General features: G+C 39.5%; 1 protein-coding gene across 2 annotated transcripts in view; it reads right to left on the minus strand.

Annotated features, from left to right (window-relative positions):
* The window catches only part of cad (carbamoyl-phosphate synthetase 2, aspartate transcarbamylase, and dihydroorotase), a 174,802-nt gene that overhangs the window by 73,675 nt on the left and 83,742 nt on the right, over window positions 1–17,385 (minus strand). For both annotated transcript variants that reach the window (XM_043682214.1, XM_043682207.1), the window contains exons 7-14: window positions 9,860–10,045; window positions 8,975–9,087; window positions 6,132–6,286; window positions 5,677–5,808; window positions 5,067–5,300; window positions 4,572–4,793; window positions 4,286–4,474; window positions 363–487 (exon numbers count right to left, since the gene is read on the minus strand). In XM_043682214.1, coding sequence (XP_043538149.1) covers window positions 363–487; window positions 4,286–4,474; window positions 4,572–4,793; window positions 5,067–5,300; window positions 5,677–5,808; window positions 6,132–6,286; window positions 8,975–9,087; window positions 9,860–10,045 — 1,356 coding nt within the window. The remainder of the gene's footprint in view (window positions 1–362; window positions 488–4,285; window positions 4,475–4,571; window positions 4,794–5,066; window positions 5,301–5,676; window positions 5,809–6,131; window positions 6,287–8,974; window positions 9,088–9,859; window positions 10,046–17,385) is intronic.

The following is a 17,385-nucleotide window of genomic DNA, read 5'->3' on the forward strand; positions in this document are numbered from 1 at the left end:
ATTGTGATACTGTTGTATAGCACAGGCCACTTGAAAAATGAACTTTGTATGGGCAATATTAGACTGCCATGTATTGACCTATAAACTCATTGGAAAAAGGTTACGACTATCAAAACATCTCATACGGAAACACTGAAGAGTTCTTGTGCACAGACGCTTCTTGACCTACAGGGTACTTATAATATTTTCAGTACATATTTTAAATTTCTTGCAACTGTTGTATTTTACTTTTGAAGGAATAGATCTCTCTTAGCCCATTTGACAAGACCTACATTACAGAGAATTGCAGGTCAATATTCTGCAGCCTGAAAACACCAATATATTCATGGATAAGACACTTTAGTTGTAAAGCAAAAAATTACCTTAGGACAGGCAAGGGGATGCCCAAGGCTAGTTTAGCTGCAACATAAGCCAATGGATAACCAGTTGCTTTACTGGCCAAAGCTGAACTTCTAGAAAGACGAGCATTCACCTCAATGATAAAATACTAGAAAAGAGAAGTAATGCAAAAATTATGCTGGAGTACTACTACAATGCAATGCTTTTAAACATGAAAATGGAAGCCAGGTTAGTAAACATTCAGAAATTCGGCAATGGCAGTGCTATAGTGGTAATGTGACTGGTCTAACAATCTAAAATTCCGATTTAAATATAGAATTATTAAAATCTGGAATTAAAAGCTTGCCTCAATAATCATGAAACTATCAATTGCCAGAAAAACTCACCTGGTTCACTAAGGAAGGAAATCTGCCATCCTTACCTGATCTGCTCCATGTGACTCCAAACCCACTGCAATCTAGCAATCCATTCAGTTCAGCGACAGTTAGGGAGGGCAACAAATATTGGCTTTGCCAGTAATGCCCACATCAAAAAAAAAACAAAAAAACGGACCAAGCAAATAAGCCACATAACTCCTTTAGGTCTTTAAAATGAAATGAAATTTGGGTAATTCCTACTTACTAATGTATCATTTACCAAATACAGATGAATTACCATTTGAAATTAAATCTTTGTTTAAGTAACAAATAATATCCAAAACATGTGATTTAATTTTAACTATAAAACATACCGTGCAATTGCATCTGTGTGTGTGCAAATTATTTAACTTATTTCTTTCTGGAAAATAAATATCAGTACCATAACAGTTAAAATGACCACTGTAGAATGGGAAGAGGATGGGGTGACAAACAAGCCTGACTTTTGTGACCCTCAACAGATTTAAAACTGTGTTTCTAATATAATGTTACTATCAGCAAGAATGTTGCAAAAGGAGGTAAACTGCCATTAAACCCCAACATGCTTTGAAATCTACTGCACTGCTTTCCTTTTATGTACTTAATCAGTACTACCAGCTGCAGAATATGTGTAAAAAATATTGTTTAACTTATGGCCCACTGAATTATCTTTGCTTTCAGGCGACCACTGTAAGTTTTATTTAAACTATTAAAATGTACAAAAAGTTCACTGGTCACTTCCAATCAATAAACTTTATAGTCTGAAAATATTAATGATGTGGTGGTGTCAGTGTTCGACTGGGGTGGACAGGGTTAGAAGTCAGATGATATCAAGTTGTAGACCAACAGGTGTATTTGGAATCCCTTTTTCGTTCAAAAATATATATAATTTTAGTTCATAAAAAACACTTCATTGTATATAGACATGGACACAAAAGCAGTTTGGTTCTGCACAGTTGTAAATCAAGTAGACAAAATGTTGTGATTTGACGATCCACAAACCTCTCTGACACATAGAATACTAATGTTTACATATATTTGAGACTAGGAGGGTCCGATAATTGAACGGATCCCCATTTAACTTCAGCAAGAAGGCCTCAGGTTTTTTCCTTACTGTTCCTTGGTGGCAGCTGCCTCAAAGCTTTAGCGAGTCCTTCAGCATGTAGTTCTGGATCTTGGAACGTGTTAGTTTGCACCACTCAGTCGGGGCCAACTCAGTGTTCTGGAAGGCAAACAAGGTTCAGGCAGACCAAAGAGCGCCTTTCACAGAACTGATGGCACTTCAGATGCAGCTGATGTCTGTGCCCTGGGGAGACAGGCTGCAGGGCACAATCATGTGCCACAGAGCTGCTTGGGACAAATCTCAACAAAAACCACTGTTTGTGTCTCCAGATGTCCATTGCAAAGGCACATTCCAGAAGGAGATATTTGACAGTCTGAACCCCTTCACAACCTTTTCAAGGGCAGCATGTAGTGGCGCAGGCTGATCGGACATGCATGAAGGATCTCATAGGTAGTGCCCATCTCACCACCAGCCAAGCAATGTCTTGGTGCTTGTTCAGGTGATGAGGCATTCTGCTCAGAAAACCATGCACCCTGTCCTTTTCCCTCAGGATTTTGAGGACACTACAAGCTGACCACTTTCTGTTGGATTCGTGGTCAAAGGTGCTTTTCTATACAAATTTCTCTCCAAAAGGACAGGTGATACAGAATAGTCCAACTACTTGGAGCATTCCGCGGTAGAGAGGGCAGCACTGTCATTCGCAACACCAGGGACAGGTAGAACCTCAGTACAGAGACACTTGGTGTTTGTGTACAGAGGATCTACACAGCTTGATGCAGGTGGCCATCAGGATCAGGACAGAATTAGGTACATTTTCCCCTCCCTTATCCAGAGTTTTATACATGGAGTCCTGCAAACACAGTCTATCCAGGTTCACAGATAAAATGAAAGATGGGACGGGTGACTGAAACAGCACAGTTTTGGGGAGGAATGGGCCAGACCTGTGCTACATACAACAGAGAGACCTGCAATGGAGAGGGAGCGGTGCTTCCAAAAGACCAGTTTCTGCTTTCCTTTGGCAATGCACTCCTCCCAAGATTTTGTGCACTCCACTAGCCCTTTGAACCATATCCCCAGCACCTTTAGGTAACCTGTCCTGACGGAGAAGGGGATGAAGGATCAATCAGCTCAGCTGAATAACAAGCAAAGGAATGGCCTATAATCCGATTAAATGAGGCAGAGATATAATTGCAAGTAAAGGGATGACCGATAATCCAATTAAATGAGGCAGAGAGATAATTGCAACCTAACTCTTAATTGTTTTGTAATTATCTCTCTGCCTTATTTACATTAGATTGTAGGTCATCCCTTTACTTGTTATTCAGCTGTTGACACTTGGCTCATATTGTCTGACACTCTTGACCATGTGAGATATTGTGTTATAGGTTATCTTTATTAACGCACTCACCAGCTCCTGTTAATTCATTCATAACCCTTTACTAACCTGTTATTTACTATAACATGGTTTTATTCATTAAAGTGCAGTTCTCTAGTATATTTTACTATCCAAATGTAAAACACCCCTTTCAAACCCATTACTGCATTTTCACACCTTATCAACCCTTGCTACAAGCAGTGTTTACCTCGGAATAAAGGTAGCATACAGAATAATACCATCCCCATCAAGACTCCACAAAACAGGAACACGACTGGGACTGGGAACGGGATGGAAGGTACTCACAATGGCAAGTGGAAAACAAATCTCACAAGCCAGCTATAGTATTCAGTTTTACATCCTTTTATTAAGCGCAGGTACAATTTGTAACTTATTTAGAGCATATAGGCATAGTATTTTACTAACATTTACTAACTTAAAAGTCAAAAGGACTAACACCTCTTGATATGCAAACAGACTGGACAGACACTCTTAATCCCATTAGAAGGAACAACCAGCCATCTCCTGTATCCCAAGAGAGAATCACCTCAAACCTTTGTGTACTATAGACAAAAACTGTAACACCATAGCAAGAACTGTGTATAAAGGGGCTCTTGTGAGGACAATATTTTGGGATTCTTGCTGCATAAAAAGGGTATTTTTGCCGCTCATTGATTCCAGTTGGTATTTGAACACGATCCCACAAACACCTACACAGGCCTATTACTCGGCCTATCTACCCTCCATTCACACAACTTACATGATCATTTGATCTCTCTGCCTATAAATTCTGTATCTACGTACTTCTCTCACTTCACCTGACAAAGGAGCAATGCTCCAAAAGCATGTGATTTCAAATAAACCTGCTGGGACTATAAATCTGGTGTTCTCTGACTTCTGACCTTGAATATATGAAGGTCTAAAGTTACTGGAAAGTAAATTCTAGTTACATGATAAAGTAGCAGGGACAAATTAAGTTGAGGTAATGAAGGAGGATCAACCCGTACCAGAACTGGATAACCCAGGCATTCTGCTGCACTTTGTGCCTAATAAATTGAAGGTAATAAGTTGAGGTAATGAAGGAGGTAATCCAGGAGGATCAACAGCACATACCTGTTCAGACTCAGGGTTCAGGGCATACTGAATATTACACTCCCCAACAACACCCAAGTGCCGTATCACTTTGATTGCCGTAGTTCTTAGCAGGTTATATTCCTTATCGTTTAGAGTTTGACTTGGTGCAACAACTACAGATTCCCCTGTGTGGATTCCTAATGGATCGACATTTTCCATATTGCAAACCTATAGACATAAAAACACACCACTTAGTAACACTTACAGTGCAAAAACAAACAAAATAACCATTAACTGACAGAGGCTTCAAATCCTTTATACTTACTGTGATACAATTATCATAGGCGTCTCTGACAATTTCATATTCTATTTCCTTCCAGCCTTTCAAAGACTTATCGATCAGAATTTGAGAAGTATGTGCAAATGTCTGTGTCACTAAGGTCACCAACTCCTCTTTGTTCTGAGCAAATCCTGAGCCCAGGCCACCCAAAGCAAAGGCAGCCCGTACCAGAACTGGATAACCCAGGCGTTCTGCTGCACTTTGTGCCTAATAAATTGAAGAGTTGAAATTTTACTCTGGTATCTAATACTCAAACATGCGAAAAGGTTATTATATGGATCATACGACAGTATATTTAACTTGCGAGTATAAATGCTAAAATGTTGACAAAATGTGCAATTCAAACTATCCAGGAGTCACACTGCTGCATATTTTATGGGACTCACAAAAATGTTGCTGCAATGTTGAGGAATATTCAGGTTCACTACAAATGGTATACAATAGTTGAGACAGGGTTATAAAGAAACTCAGGATGTTTACCTGATCTAAAGAGAAGGCAGCTTCACTGGGGACAACATATTCATTAATTTGTGCCATTTTCTCCACAAATATTTTGCGATCTTCTGTCATCTCAATGGAAGAAACTGGAGTGCCCAAAACTCTGACATTATATTTTTCTAAAACTCCTCTTTTTTGAAGCTCTACTCCACAATTTAATGCAGTCTGTCCACCAAATGTCAGGAGGATTCCATCTGGCCGTTCATTCATAATAACCTGAAAATCCAAAATATTGTATCTCTGAATTTACATATAATGCATGGACTGAGAGACTTAGTTACATTTACAATCATTAATTGCAGTTACACTACATAAACCGCTATTTTGTGTTTTTCTTTGTGGCAACATCTTTCCTCTGAAAAGTCCTTGGGTCAGCACTTATGCATGAAACCCTCTTGAGTCGTGCCACCAATACATACCAAAATCTCATGAATCAGCCAAAAATAACTTTTAGCATACTTAGCAAGCCTTACCTCAAAAAGCACAGTATCTTGCAATGATCTTGATTAGTGACAGGTTACTTTGCTCAGGCATTCTCAATATAAATAGGAAAAAATAGGAATTCTTATATTAGCAGTGAAAGTTGTTATACCTGTGTGACATATTCTGGGGTAATAGGCAGAAAATAGACTTTGTCTGCGAGTCCTTTAGATGTCTGTACTGTTGCAATATTTGGATTAATAAGCACTGATTGAACATTCTCCTCTTTCAGAGCTTTAATAGCCTGTAACAGAATCACCATTTAGATAGGCTGCAGAAGATCAAAACACACAAACAAATGATATCAAAATAATTTTGAGACAAGGTTAACCAAATCTAAATCAGAAGGACAAATGAAGTAGCATAACAAAGCTCAAATCACAAACCACAATAAAGTGACCAACTCTCAGAAATATTTCATGAATCCTTGAAAACAACTTAAACCTTTAACTAGCGAATACAAAGTAAACAGTCTGCTGATATTTACTGTTATCTTAGTTGTTTGCAGTTGGTTGAATGCCACATTCAAAAATTAACAATTTGCTCTCGATTTATTTTTCAACTCACCTGAGAACCAGAATAATCAAACTCCCCAGCTTGACCAATAGATAATCCACCTGACCCGAGAATGAGGACTTTGCGAGGCTGTATTCTTCCGGATGGGATTTTACACAGATCAGTTCCACTTTTGTAGGAATAAAAAGAAGTCATCCTTTCCTTAACTAAAAGACAAAATATTTTTAAACACGCATCGTTATTGTGTCTGTCGGTCAGTCACTCTGCGCAACCATCCATGTTTAGAAGAAAGAAAAGTCGAAAGTACTTCAGCCACTATAATTGTTCTTAAAAACTACAGATATTCAAAATCACATCAATATTAGAAAATAAATTCCATATTGAAACAGCCCTAATAAGACTGAAAAATAGGTTTAAAAACCTTAATGGAAAAATGAAATACTGGGCATTCTTAGCAGTTTTGGAAGTACTTGTGGAAAGAGAATACAGCGCCACAGCATTTTGATCTCTCAAAAGAACATTGACATGAAACAGACTCCTTCCCTCCCCACAGATTTTGCCTAATAGTGCAATTTAGAAATTTGCAGTTTTAATCCAGACTGCCTGCATCTACAGTATTTTATTTTACTGTTAAATTCCACAGACTCATGGTGAAATAAATGGAAACTTAATGCAAACTGTCAAGTGCTAGATTTTAGGAACAAGAATAAAGACACAATAAACCTAAATTATACAATTTCAAAACGTGGGAGGATACATGCACACAAACCATTGAACTAGTCAGAGCAATTTAAATTATGTTCTTGACTGTGCTGACAAAGAAAAATGATACACAATCAAGGAGGCAGCTCTAAAAATCATTGCTAAAGCACTGGTTAGGTCTCAGTTGGTATGTGATGCTCAATGTAAGGCACTACACGTTTTAGGAAAGTTGCCCAGATCTTAGACAAGGTGCATAAGAAAATTACAATGGCACAAGTAATCTGGCGAGACTAGAGAAGTTCAAGTTAACTTTCTCTGTTTTAAATAGAACAAATGGACATTGGATGTAGGTGTTCAAAATCACAAGGAAGTCGGACAGTTTCTTCTTATTTACATTATTTTAAAAATCAAAAATCATACAACACCAGATTATAGTACAACAGGTTTATTTAGAAGTACTAGCTTTCAGAATGCTGCTCCTTTGTCAGGTAGCTGGTGGGGCTGGATCATAAGACAGAACTTATAGCACAAGATCACAGTGTCATGCAACCATTGCTGTTAAATCTTTCATCTTTTAGAACAGGTTGCAGACTTTGATTCATTAATATGTAAAACCCAGAACTTCTTTCAAATCACATTCCCGAAATAGCTTCAGGCTTTAGGGGGTAAAAAGTTACATCTCAGCTAAGACAGTGTATTGTAGGTGTGAACTTAAGAGTCTATCTGTGCCCCAATCTCGAGTCAGACTGCCTCTATTTCCAAGGTAGGGTTTTATTATATCACATGGATTAACTGCCTGCAGATTGTGCGTTTTTTGAGCAAAACAGTAGATATCTGCAAAAACAATTCTACAAATACAAATTCAACCCATTGACAAGTGTGTGTGTATGTTTGGTAGATTGCGTGCGTGAGTGTGACAGAGTATAAGCCTGTGAGTGATTGAGCGCGCGACAGACAGAGACAGAGAGCCAGAGAGAATGTGCGAGCATGTGCAAGAGATAGAGTAGTGGGGTCACCTATAGTGTGACATGAACCCAAGGTTCTGGTTAAGGCCACCCACATGGGTACAGAATTTAGCTATCAGCCTCTGTTTGGCCACTCTGCGTTGTCGCGTATTCCGAAATCTGCCATGGAGGATGGTCAGCTGAGGATCCAAGTCAGGGATTTTCTATCTGCTCAAGTGTTCCCCGAATGAGAGAGAATATGCCGGTTTAGCAATTGTTGCGCAGTGCCCATTCACCCACTGTCATAGCATCTGCTTGGTTGCCAATGTACCATGTCTCTGGGCATCCTTGGCACAAGTGAGGACTGCAGATGTTGGAGATCAAAGTTGAGAATGTGGTGCTGGAAAAGCACAGGTCCGGCAGCATTCGAGGAGCAGGAGAGTCGACAGTCAATTGCAGACAGCAATTGATTAGGAATACAGTGAAAATCACAAAATATTCTACATAATGAACACTAAATTTTATTAAGCTCACAGCAAAAACATTTTAAACAACTCAGTGACAATGAAAAATGCTACAACTTCCCTTCATGCAACACCATTTGTGAACTGAACACATTTGTTATGATATAACCACAGATCAAAAGTTGTTTCAATTTACATCTTTTTATTACCTTTTTATTTATGCACCTTTTTTTTTGGGGGGGGGAAATATTTTAAATAAGCAAAGTTTATTTTGAATAAGACCTAAAATATGCAGAAATTCAAGTCTTTCAACATCTCACAAATGGTCAAAATAAAAGTTAGTTCAGTACTGGGAAGCTGAAAATGTGTTGCTGGAAAAGCGCAGCAGGTCAGGCAGCATCCAAGGAACAGGAGAATCGACGTTTCGGGCATAAGCCCTTCTTCAGGAAGCCCTTCTTTCTCCTCAGTACTAGGGAGTCAATTACTTCAGTTGGCCAGTTGACATGACTAAATGATTCAAAACATTGTATTTAAGGCTTTTTACATGACACCTTAAACATAATCTTTCAAAATGCAGAGAAAAAAGGTTTAGATCATGAATACATCAGCCAATTAGATATCTTAGATACCTTTCAACCAATATGATGTCAAGAATTCTTAAGAGAAGAAGAAATACCAGACACAATATTTTATAAAGTTTGAATATGCATTAACTTTCATTTCAATTTTGGATCTATTGAAATCTGTAAAATGCATGACATCCAGCTCATATCAAAGTTCTTACCAGTTTTTTCCAAATTAACTCCCTGCTTCACATCCTGCACGCAATCCAAAAAGATATCAAAAAGATTCTCAAGATCTGTTGGTCCTGCCATATGTTCTGGGTGAAACTGGACACTGGACATATTCAAAAGAAATTAGAATAATAAAAGCACAAATTATTTAGTTGCTTGGAATTCTGCATATCTAGCCACAAATCAACAAACCATTTCAAAAATTTTCAGAGACTTAAATGCAATGACCCAAATAAGAAAACTGATGAGTTGATGAGTACCAATCTAAGACTGCCAAAACAGCAGGTAAGACTCCAAAAGGTCCATCACCTTGTCCTAGATAATTCTAAATTCTTCAAGGTGACTTTGTCGAACTTCAGAATCCAATATCCAACTTCTAAAATTTTAATTGAACTTTAGAGACAGACAGCAAAGATGTGGAAAGACCTCATTGTCGGAAAAGGTGGTCGAGGCAAAAACCATCAGCCCACTTAAAAATACTTGGATTATAAATCTGAAGTGTCTTAACCTCCAGAACACGCACACTGAATGGCCTTCTCCTGTGGCATAAATCTATGATTCTGAGTGCAGCCAAGAAAGACAGACGTGGACAATAAGAATGAGATCCCATAACAGAAGCAAAACAGTGATTGTGAAATCTTAATTTTAGGTTTCCAAAAAAAAAAAGGGAATGTGATAAACGTTTAGGAAGGAAAAATATTGTAGACATATGAGGAAAGTGAAATAATCAAAATTCTCTCTCAAAAATTCTAATGAACTGAATTTTTTCTGAATTATCTCGGGGGCATTTTACTACATCACAGAAATGCATGGTGCTACTGCTGCAGTGACCGTAAAATAAGAAAAAAGTTCATTTTGCTTTCCAAAGCACTCACCTGAATAATGGTTTAGTATTGTGAACTATTCCTTCATTAGACTGGTCATTAGCATTGGTGAACAAAACAGACCAATCCTTTGGAAGAGAACTCGGTTCAACAGCAAATCCATGATTCTGTGAAGTGATAAAGCAACGCTGTGTATCTTCATGAATACAAGGCTGGTTATGTCCACGGTTTCCATACCTTACCAGAAATAAAAGCAAAAAAATTTTTCCTAGAAAGATGTTTAACATTCAAAAGAATCTATAAATCCTAGTACCAAAAGAGATAATGCTGGAAAATCTCAGCAGGTCTGGCAGCATCTGTAAGGAGAGAAGATTTCAAAATATTAATTCTAAAATGATATACCATTGACTACACTGGACAGCTCCAAGAAAAAAAGCTGAAATTTAGTCTATAGTGTGCTAGGAAAAGAAACATCAATTCCCAAACACAGCAACCCAACTTAATTTGGAATAAAATGACAACTAAAAATGGTTTATTAAGAATTGTGTTGCAATACAACTGGTTTTACAAGAGTAAGTTAGTTAAATTGCTTTACTTTGCAAAGTTACATTTAATTGTAGTCATTCCGAGAGAGAAATTAAGCACTTAAATGAAACTTCACAAAATACAATCAAATTTTAAGGGCTAAAAACAAACCTCCCATCTCTCTCATATTAAAAATTCTCAAAAACACCAATGCTCTGGGAAAACCAGACTGAAGTAAATTTTTTTTTTGCAGACAGAATGCCACTTGGAAATATCATGTAAATGAACTTCCTACTTTTATACATTGTTATCATCTTTGTCAGCCAAGTTATTATTTGATTAGATTAGATTACTTACAGTGTGGAAACAGGCCCTTCGACCCAACAAGTCCACACCGCCCCGCCGAAGCGCAACCCACCCATACCCCTAACCTAACACTACGGGCAATTTAGCACGGCCAATTCACCTGACCTGCACATCTTTGGACTGTGGGAGGAAACCGGAGCACCCAGAGGAAACCCACGCAGACATGGGGAGAACGTGCAAACTCCACACTGACAGTCGCCTGAGGCTGGAATTGAACCCGGGTCTCTGACGCTGTGAGGCAGCAGTGCAAACCACTGTGTCACCGTGCCACCCTAATTAAAATGGCAGACAAATCTGGGTAATCCAAAAAGGGCTGCCATGTCTTATAAAAATTCAGTTTTTTGGTGCACCACACTTGAGAAAGTCCAGGGGTATATGTTCCACAATTAGCTTATGCCAACTCGTCAGGCTCGGGGAATTTTCAGACACATCTTCAACTGCAAGGCCTGGGTCTTATTATCGATCAAAATCTCTCTCACATTTTCACAAATATCTTTGTGTCAGAGGACATCTCAACTCCTACCTCTCTCCCCCAGACCTCACACAGTCACTCAATGTCATCCGAGGAACCACCCCCCCCCAACAGATGATAAAGAGTACTAACTGACAGAGTGTTCTTGGCATGAAGCACCCACTTCTCTGTATCGGATCTGTATGGAGTCAGTCAAAAGCGTAGTTCTTTTTTTAAGTAAGATGACTAATCTGGAAAAATTGAAAAAAGGCCTTTGCTAGATAATCCATACTTGCAGCTTATTTGGTCTAAGGAGATCATTGTTTCACCCTCAAATAAGTCACCCAAACAGGAAACTCCTCGAGCTGCCCAGTGTTTAAACCTGGGGTCCATTATCCCTGGCTGGAACCCCGGCATACCAACTATAGGGGTAAGAAAAAGTTTTAGATATATTACCCTCACTCCACATTTTGACAGTATTAATAATTATTGGATTACGACAGTATTCCGCTACTGTCCTCATTTTATCTAAGAACAACAGGCTAATAAAAGGACACTTTGCCTGGGAGGCCTCAATATCGAACCATACTGACACCGGGTCCTCACAAACCCAGCCATAGAGATGTACAGCATGGAAACAGACCCTTCAGTCCAACCTGTCCATACTGACCAGGTATCCCAACCCAATCTAGTCCCCCCTCACAGCACCCTGCCCAAATCCCTCCAAGTCCTTCCTAATCATATACCCATCCAAATGCCAGTCACTCATAAAAGATAAAAAGGAGCTTAGTTGATATCTTTTAATATCTGGGAGGTCCACTACCCCCAGCCCTTGCAGCAATTGCAATTTGATGAACTTAATAAGGGGCCACTTGTGGTGCCAGATAAGGCAGCTAAACCAGCCATTAAGTCTCCGAAAGGTTTGCCTGGGAAAAGCCAAAGTAAGCATTCGCATAGGGTATAGCGAATGAGGAAGGACATTCATTTTAATAAGGGCTACTCGAACAAACCAGGATGTTGGAAGGGCCTCTCGTCTTTATAGATCTTGTTCAATCTCGTTAAGCAAGCGGACAAAATTAGCCTTATAAAACTGGTCAAAGACAGGAAGAACAAAAATACCTGAAGAAAATCCCCCTGTGACCACTTAAAGGGAGAACATGACTCCCTTCAATGTCAAATAATTCCCAAGACCCCCCCTATAGGCATAGCCTCTGATTTTGAAAAATTAAATCTTGTAGCCCGAAAAGGAGCCGAATAAATTAATACATTGTATCAAATGGGGTACAGAAACTACTGGGTTCAACAAAAAGATAAGAGCATCATCAGCATATAATGCGATCTTCCGTGCCTTTGATCCTACTTCTGGGGCAGCTATGTTAGATTCCTTATGGATAGCTTCTGCCAGCGGTTCAACCACGAGCGTAAAAAGTAGAGTTGAGAGGGGACAACCTTGCTCACTTCCCCTACAGATACTAAAATTACTGGATTTTACATCATTGGTGAGAACTGCAGCCAGAGGATCACTATAAAGGACCTCCTACCCATCTAATAAAGACTTCACCTACACCAAACCGTTCTAGGATATAAAAAAGATATGAGGAGAAAGTGAGGACTGCAGATGCTGGAGATCAGAGCTGAAAATGTGTTGCTGGAAAAGCGCAGCAGGTCAGGCAGCATCCAAGGAACAGGACAATCGACGTTTCGGGCATTCCTGAAGAAGGGCTTATGCCCGAAACGTCGATTCTCCTGTTCCTTGGATGCTGCCTGACCTGCTGCGCTTTTCCAGCAACACATTTTCAGCTATAAAAAGGATATGACCATTCAACCCAACCAAAGAGATCACTAATCCCTGAACCGATTATTGCTGACACGCTTGGACCTTATTAAGTAACCTTCTAACACTGTTGGAGGATCTGCGGCCCTCGATAAAACCCATCTGGTTCTCTTTGGCAATGAAGGCAATGGTGTTTCCAGCCATAATGCAAGAATCGTGGACAAAATTTTAAAATCAGAATTTAGAAGTGAGCTGGGCCTATGAGAAGCACAATCCTTTGGGGTCTTCGCTTCAAGGATGAGAGATACACTAGTCTCTCTCAAGGATGACGGGAGGCAATCATGACTGTTTGAGTAATTGTACATGTCCAACATTGGCACTAACAATATATTTATAAATTCTTTGTAGAATTCACTGGGAAGACCATCAGGGCCGGGCGCCTTTCCACTCTGAAGCTGCATCATCGCCTCCTGTACTTCCTGATAAAGGAGCATTAAGGAGACCCGCCTGTCCAGAGATCACACCTGGAAGATCCAAGTTCTATATATTAAAAAAGGACTCCACCTTAGCCCATGTGCCCTCACAGCATTCTGACTGGTATAATTTGGAGTAAAATCTCTGAAATGCAGCATTGATCTTTCTGGAATCACAAAGAATTCCCATTCCCTGACTGAGGTAATAGATTGGGGAGGGCGTTATTTTTCCTAACCAGATATTTGCCTGGCCTATCACTATGCTCAAACAACCTTTGTTTCGCAAAAGAAAAAGATGTTTCTTCCTCGCTGTCTGAGAGAGCATGGAATTCAAGATGGACCAAAGAACTCTGACCCACTGCAACTTAGCCTATCAAAATATGTAGTCTCTGCTACCTTCAGTCGTGCCTCAAGCAGACGCTGCTGCTCTCCCTTCGGTCACTTCCGACTGGCAGAATAAGAGATAATTATCACCCGAGCACAAGCCTTAGCAGTCTCCCAGAGAATAGACGGGTTACTGGCGTATCCGAACTGATAGCCAAGAAACTCATTAGACTCATTAGAGAAATACTCAATGAACTTACTGTCCTTGAGAATAAAGGGATCCATTTGCCAGTTACATTGCCCTTAATCTTGACCACTAAGTGTCTGCATGATCGGAAATGGTAATATTCCCAATTGTGCAGGACCTCATCGAATCCAAAAAAACGTGGGCACGAGGAAAAGATCAATCCTAGTACGGCACTTGTGCAGATTAGAAAAAAAAAACGTGAGGACCCTCCCCGGAAGATGGAGACACCTCCAAACATCCACCATAAATCAATTAATTGCTTAGATTGCAGAGAAAGATTTTGGGGGGCCTTTGGGCATTCTATCCACCGTGGGATCCATAAGACAGTTAAAATCTCCCCCTAAAATATGTCATGACGCAAGGACGCAATCAATTTGGAGAATGCATCCATCATAAATTTAAGGGGGTGCATCGGGGACAACAAACACTCAAAATACCATACCCTTTACCATATATCGAGGCTTTAAGAATTACAAACCAACCATACTCTGATTTGATCTAGTAACTTAAATGGGAGATTCTTCCAAAGTATAGCCATGCCCCTGCTCATCATGTTGAAGGACAAAACAACACCCGATTAAATCCACCCTGCTGTAATTTCAGATGTTCCTTATCATCAAGGTGAGTTTCCTGCAATAAAGCAATATCAACTCTCTCCTTTTTAAGACTCTAAAGTATCTTTTTCCTCTTGACCGGTGAGTGACTCCCTTCAATGTTCCAAGTACACCATTTGAGAACACAATTAGCCGTGACCCTCTACAACAACCTTTGAACTCCCGAGAAGAAGAATTCGACTTGCAGATCACTGACTATAAAATGGAAAAAGACTCATGGAGCCTAAAAACTGCACACACTAAAACTACAACACCTAAAAAGACTAACAGAACTTTCAAAAACTACATCTACAAAAAAATACCAAACTAAACCAAAGACAAAACACAAAAGGCACTTAATGGGGGACTTGATCCCCTACCCACATGGGCCATTTACACATCCCACATACATCTCCAAAACTCCTTCCAGCTTGAGCCGCACCTCAAACTCCAGCAAAAGAAAGAAATGAAAGTGATATTAACAAAGTTTAAAAAGTGAGCACTCTATCCATCCCCAACGATACTTTAACCCAAATTAACTTCTGAAAAAATCCAACAAAAGCTTTTCTTTAAGAAAACAAGTAGAAAAGAAACCATTATTATCCATATCCTTTAGATGGTCCAGTCTATTTTTTAAAAAAGTGTCCAAAAAGCTTCTTGCTTTTTCCGAAGAATCATATGAATGTACAAACCCACCATGAGTAAAACAAAGCACCACTGGGTACCTTACAGAATACTGAAAACAGAGGTCCCTGAGTTTTCTATTAACTTAAAAGGACTTTCTTTTACTGATCATGGCTGCAAAAAAAATTAAGAGAAGAACATTATCCTGGATCCTTTGTAAATCAAGGCCTGTAGATCCTTCCTCTGCATCCTGGAAGCTTCCATAACTCTCTGCTTGTCCCTGTAGCATTGGAATCGCACGAGGACCAGGTGGGAACGCTGGTCTGAACCGGGCCTGTGCGCTGCAACCTGGTGAGCTCTGTTGGCCTTCATCCTACACGTCTAAGCCTCCCAACCAAGAAAGCGCAGAAGCCAATCTTCAATAAAATCTTACTTCCACCTTCCACTTCCTCCAACAACCTGATGACCTGGTTATTCTTTCTCCTACCTCTGTCTGAGAGGTCGACAACCTGCTTAGTTAAGGCCTGGACCTGTTTCTCGAGGGCTTGGATCCACTCAGTCGAGGACTTGATCACAGTTTCCGATGCTGTGGTCCGCTGTTCGACCTCCTCCATTTGCTTTCTGAGCCCTTCTAGCTCCTCCTCTTGCAGCATGGACGAAATCGGTTCCAGTCTAATGCGACTCTCCTCAATCGACACTGCGATCATTTCCTGGAGCTTCATGAACTCTGCAGCTAAGGTCTGTTGGGTAAGTAATTCCAACTAAGTTGCAAAGGAGGCTGTAGCTGCGGTCACAGTTGCCATCGCGGGTGTGCCTGATGCTGCCGGCAAACGTTCCACGTGTTACGACTTAGTCAAACTGTTACCTTTGTCATCTTCACTTATCAAAATAAGATTTATAAATGATTCTATAACTGTTTAACTATCAAAACTTTCCGAAATAACTTCGGCAGGAAGGGCAAAAGCACCACTTCGACTGAGTTGTGGTACACAGCTCGGCAGAGCAGACCTTTCAGATCGCCGCCATCCAGATCCCTCCAGTATCATTTCTTTAATTTTACATTGAATAATGTATGTATTCAAAATTTACTTTTGCCTTCTTGAAGTCCTTCTCAACTACATTTCAGAACCTAATTAATTTACTTTGCCTGATTAGTTTCACTGAACTGTGAAGAGTTTTAATTTTCAAAATAAATAGCAAGAGGATTGAAGACATATAAATAAATCAAAAAGCATCTATTCAGATACAGAGTTCCAATCGTTTAAATCCTATGTTTGAAGTCACTGGGCAAAAACATAACTATTAACAGCACCATTGCCAGCTTCAAAGTTGCAGTTTCAGTACTCTTGGCAGAATCTCATTGCACTCAGTGTAAGAATATATATAAGTAGCATCTCATTAAGGTGCGCACTGAATACAATAAGTCAAGGCAGGCTGCACTTCTGCGAAGCAGTAACAGCTTTAATGAGCAAAAAACGTGATATCATTTGCAGATAGTTGCACTTCATAGTGAAGCTACAAAATAGTTGGTTATTTTATTACTATTGAGGACATATTAGTTTTGAATAATCTAGAATTTAATTTACACCAGAGAAGATATTTCTTGTCCAATACATCAAACATTTTATTAAAATCAGCACCTATGGGGACAGGAGTGAGCTGACTGATCAAATATTCCAGCTAATTATGAGGTCCACATTATCAAAATGTACAAACACACACTAAGTAATAGAAAGGTAACGCAGAGAGTATACACATCACTATTATACTTTCTTTAGAGCATAAATCACAAATAGTAATGCTACTCTGCCTTAAATAAAACTTTCCAGTAAAAAGTCTTTTCACTTGCATCCTCAACTCAGACATTGCAGAAATTGCAATAATATAGTAAACTTCCAACATTTGCTGTATAATTTTTGCCGGTTGATTGAAAGTGCTGATTTGCCAGTTAAAAGAAAGTTTGCTGTATTATGAAGCAACCATCCAACAAAGGCTTTATTTTGATTTTAAATGTCATCCTAAGTCTTAAAAGTTCAGTGAATGACCAAAGTTAACTGCTGTGCCAATACAGTCCTGTCAAGTAAAACAGTCAAGGTACGTCACACACACAATAACTATAGTACTTGAAGTGAACCACTACTGCGTAACACCAGCCAATGGATTAGCAGGCAAATTGCATTTATACAGAGAGAGGTGGGGG

Source organism: Chiloscyllium plagiosum, chromosome 3 (assembly GCF_004010195.1).
Source record: "Chiloscyllium plagiosum isolate BGI_BamShark_2017 chromosome 3, ASM401019v2, whole genome shotgun sequence".
NCBI lineage: Eukaryota > Metazoa > Chordata > Chondrichthyes > Orectolobiformes > Hemiscylliidae > Chiloscyllium > Chiloscyllium plagiosum.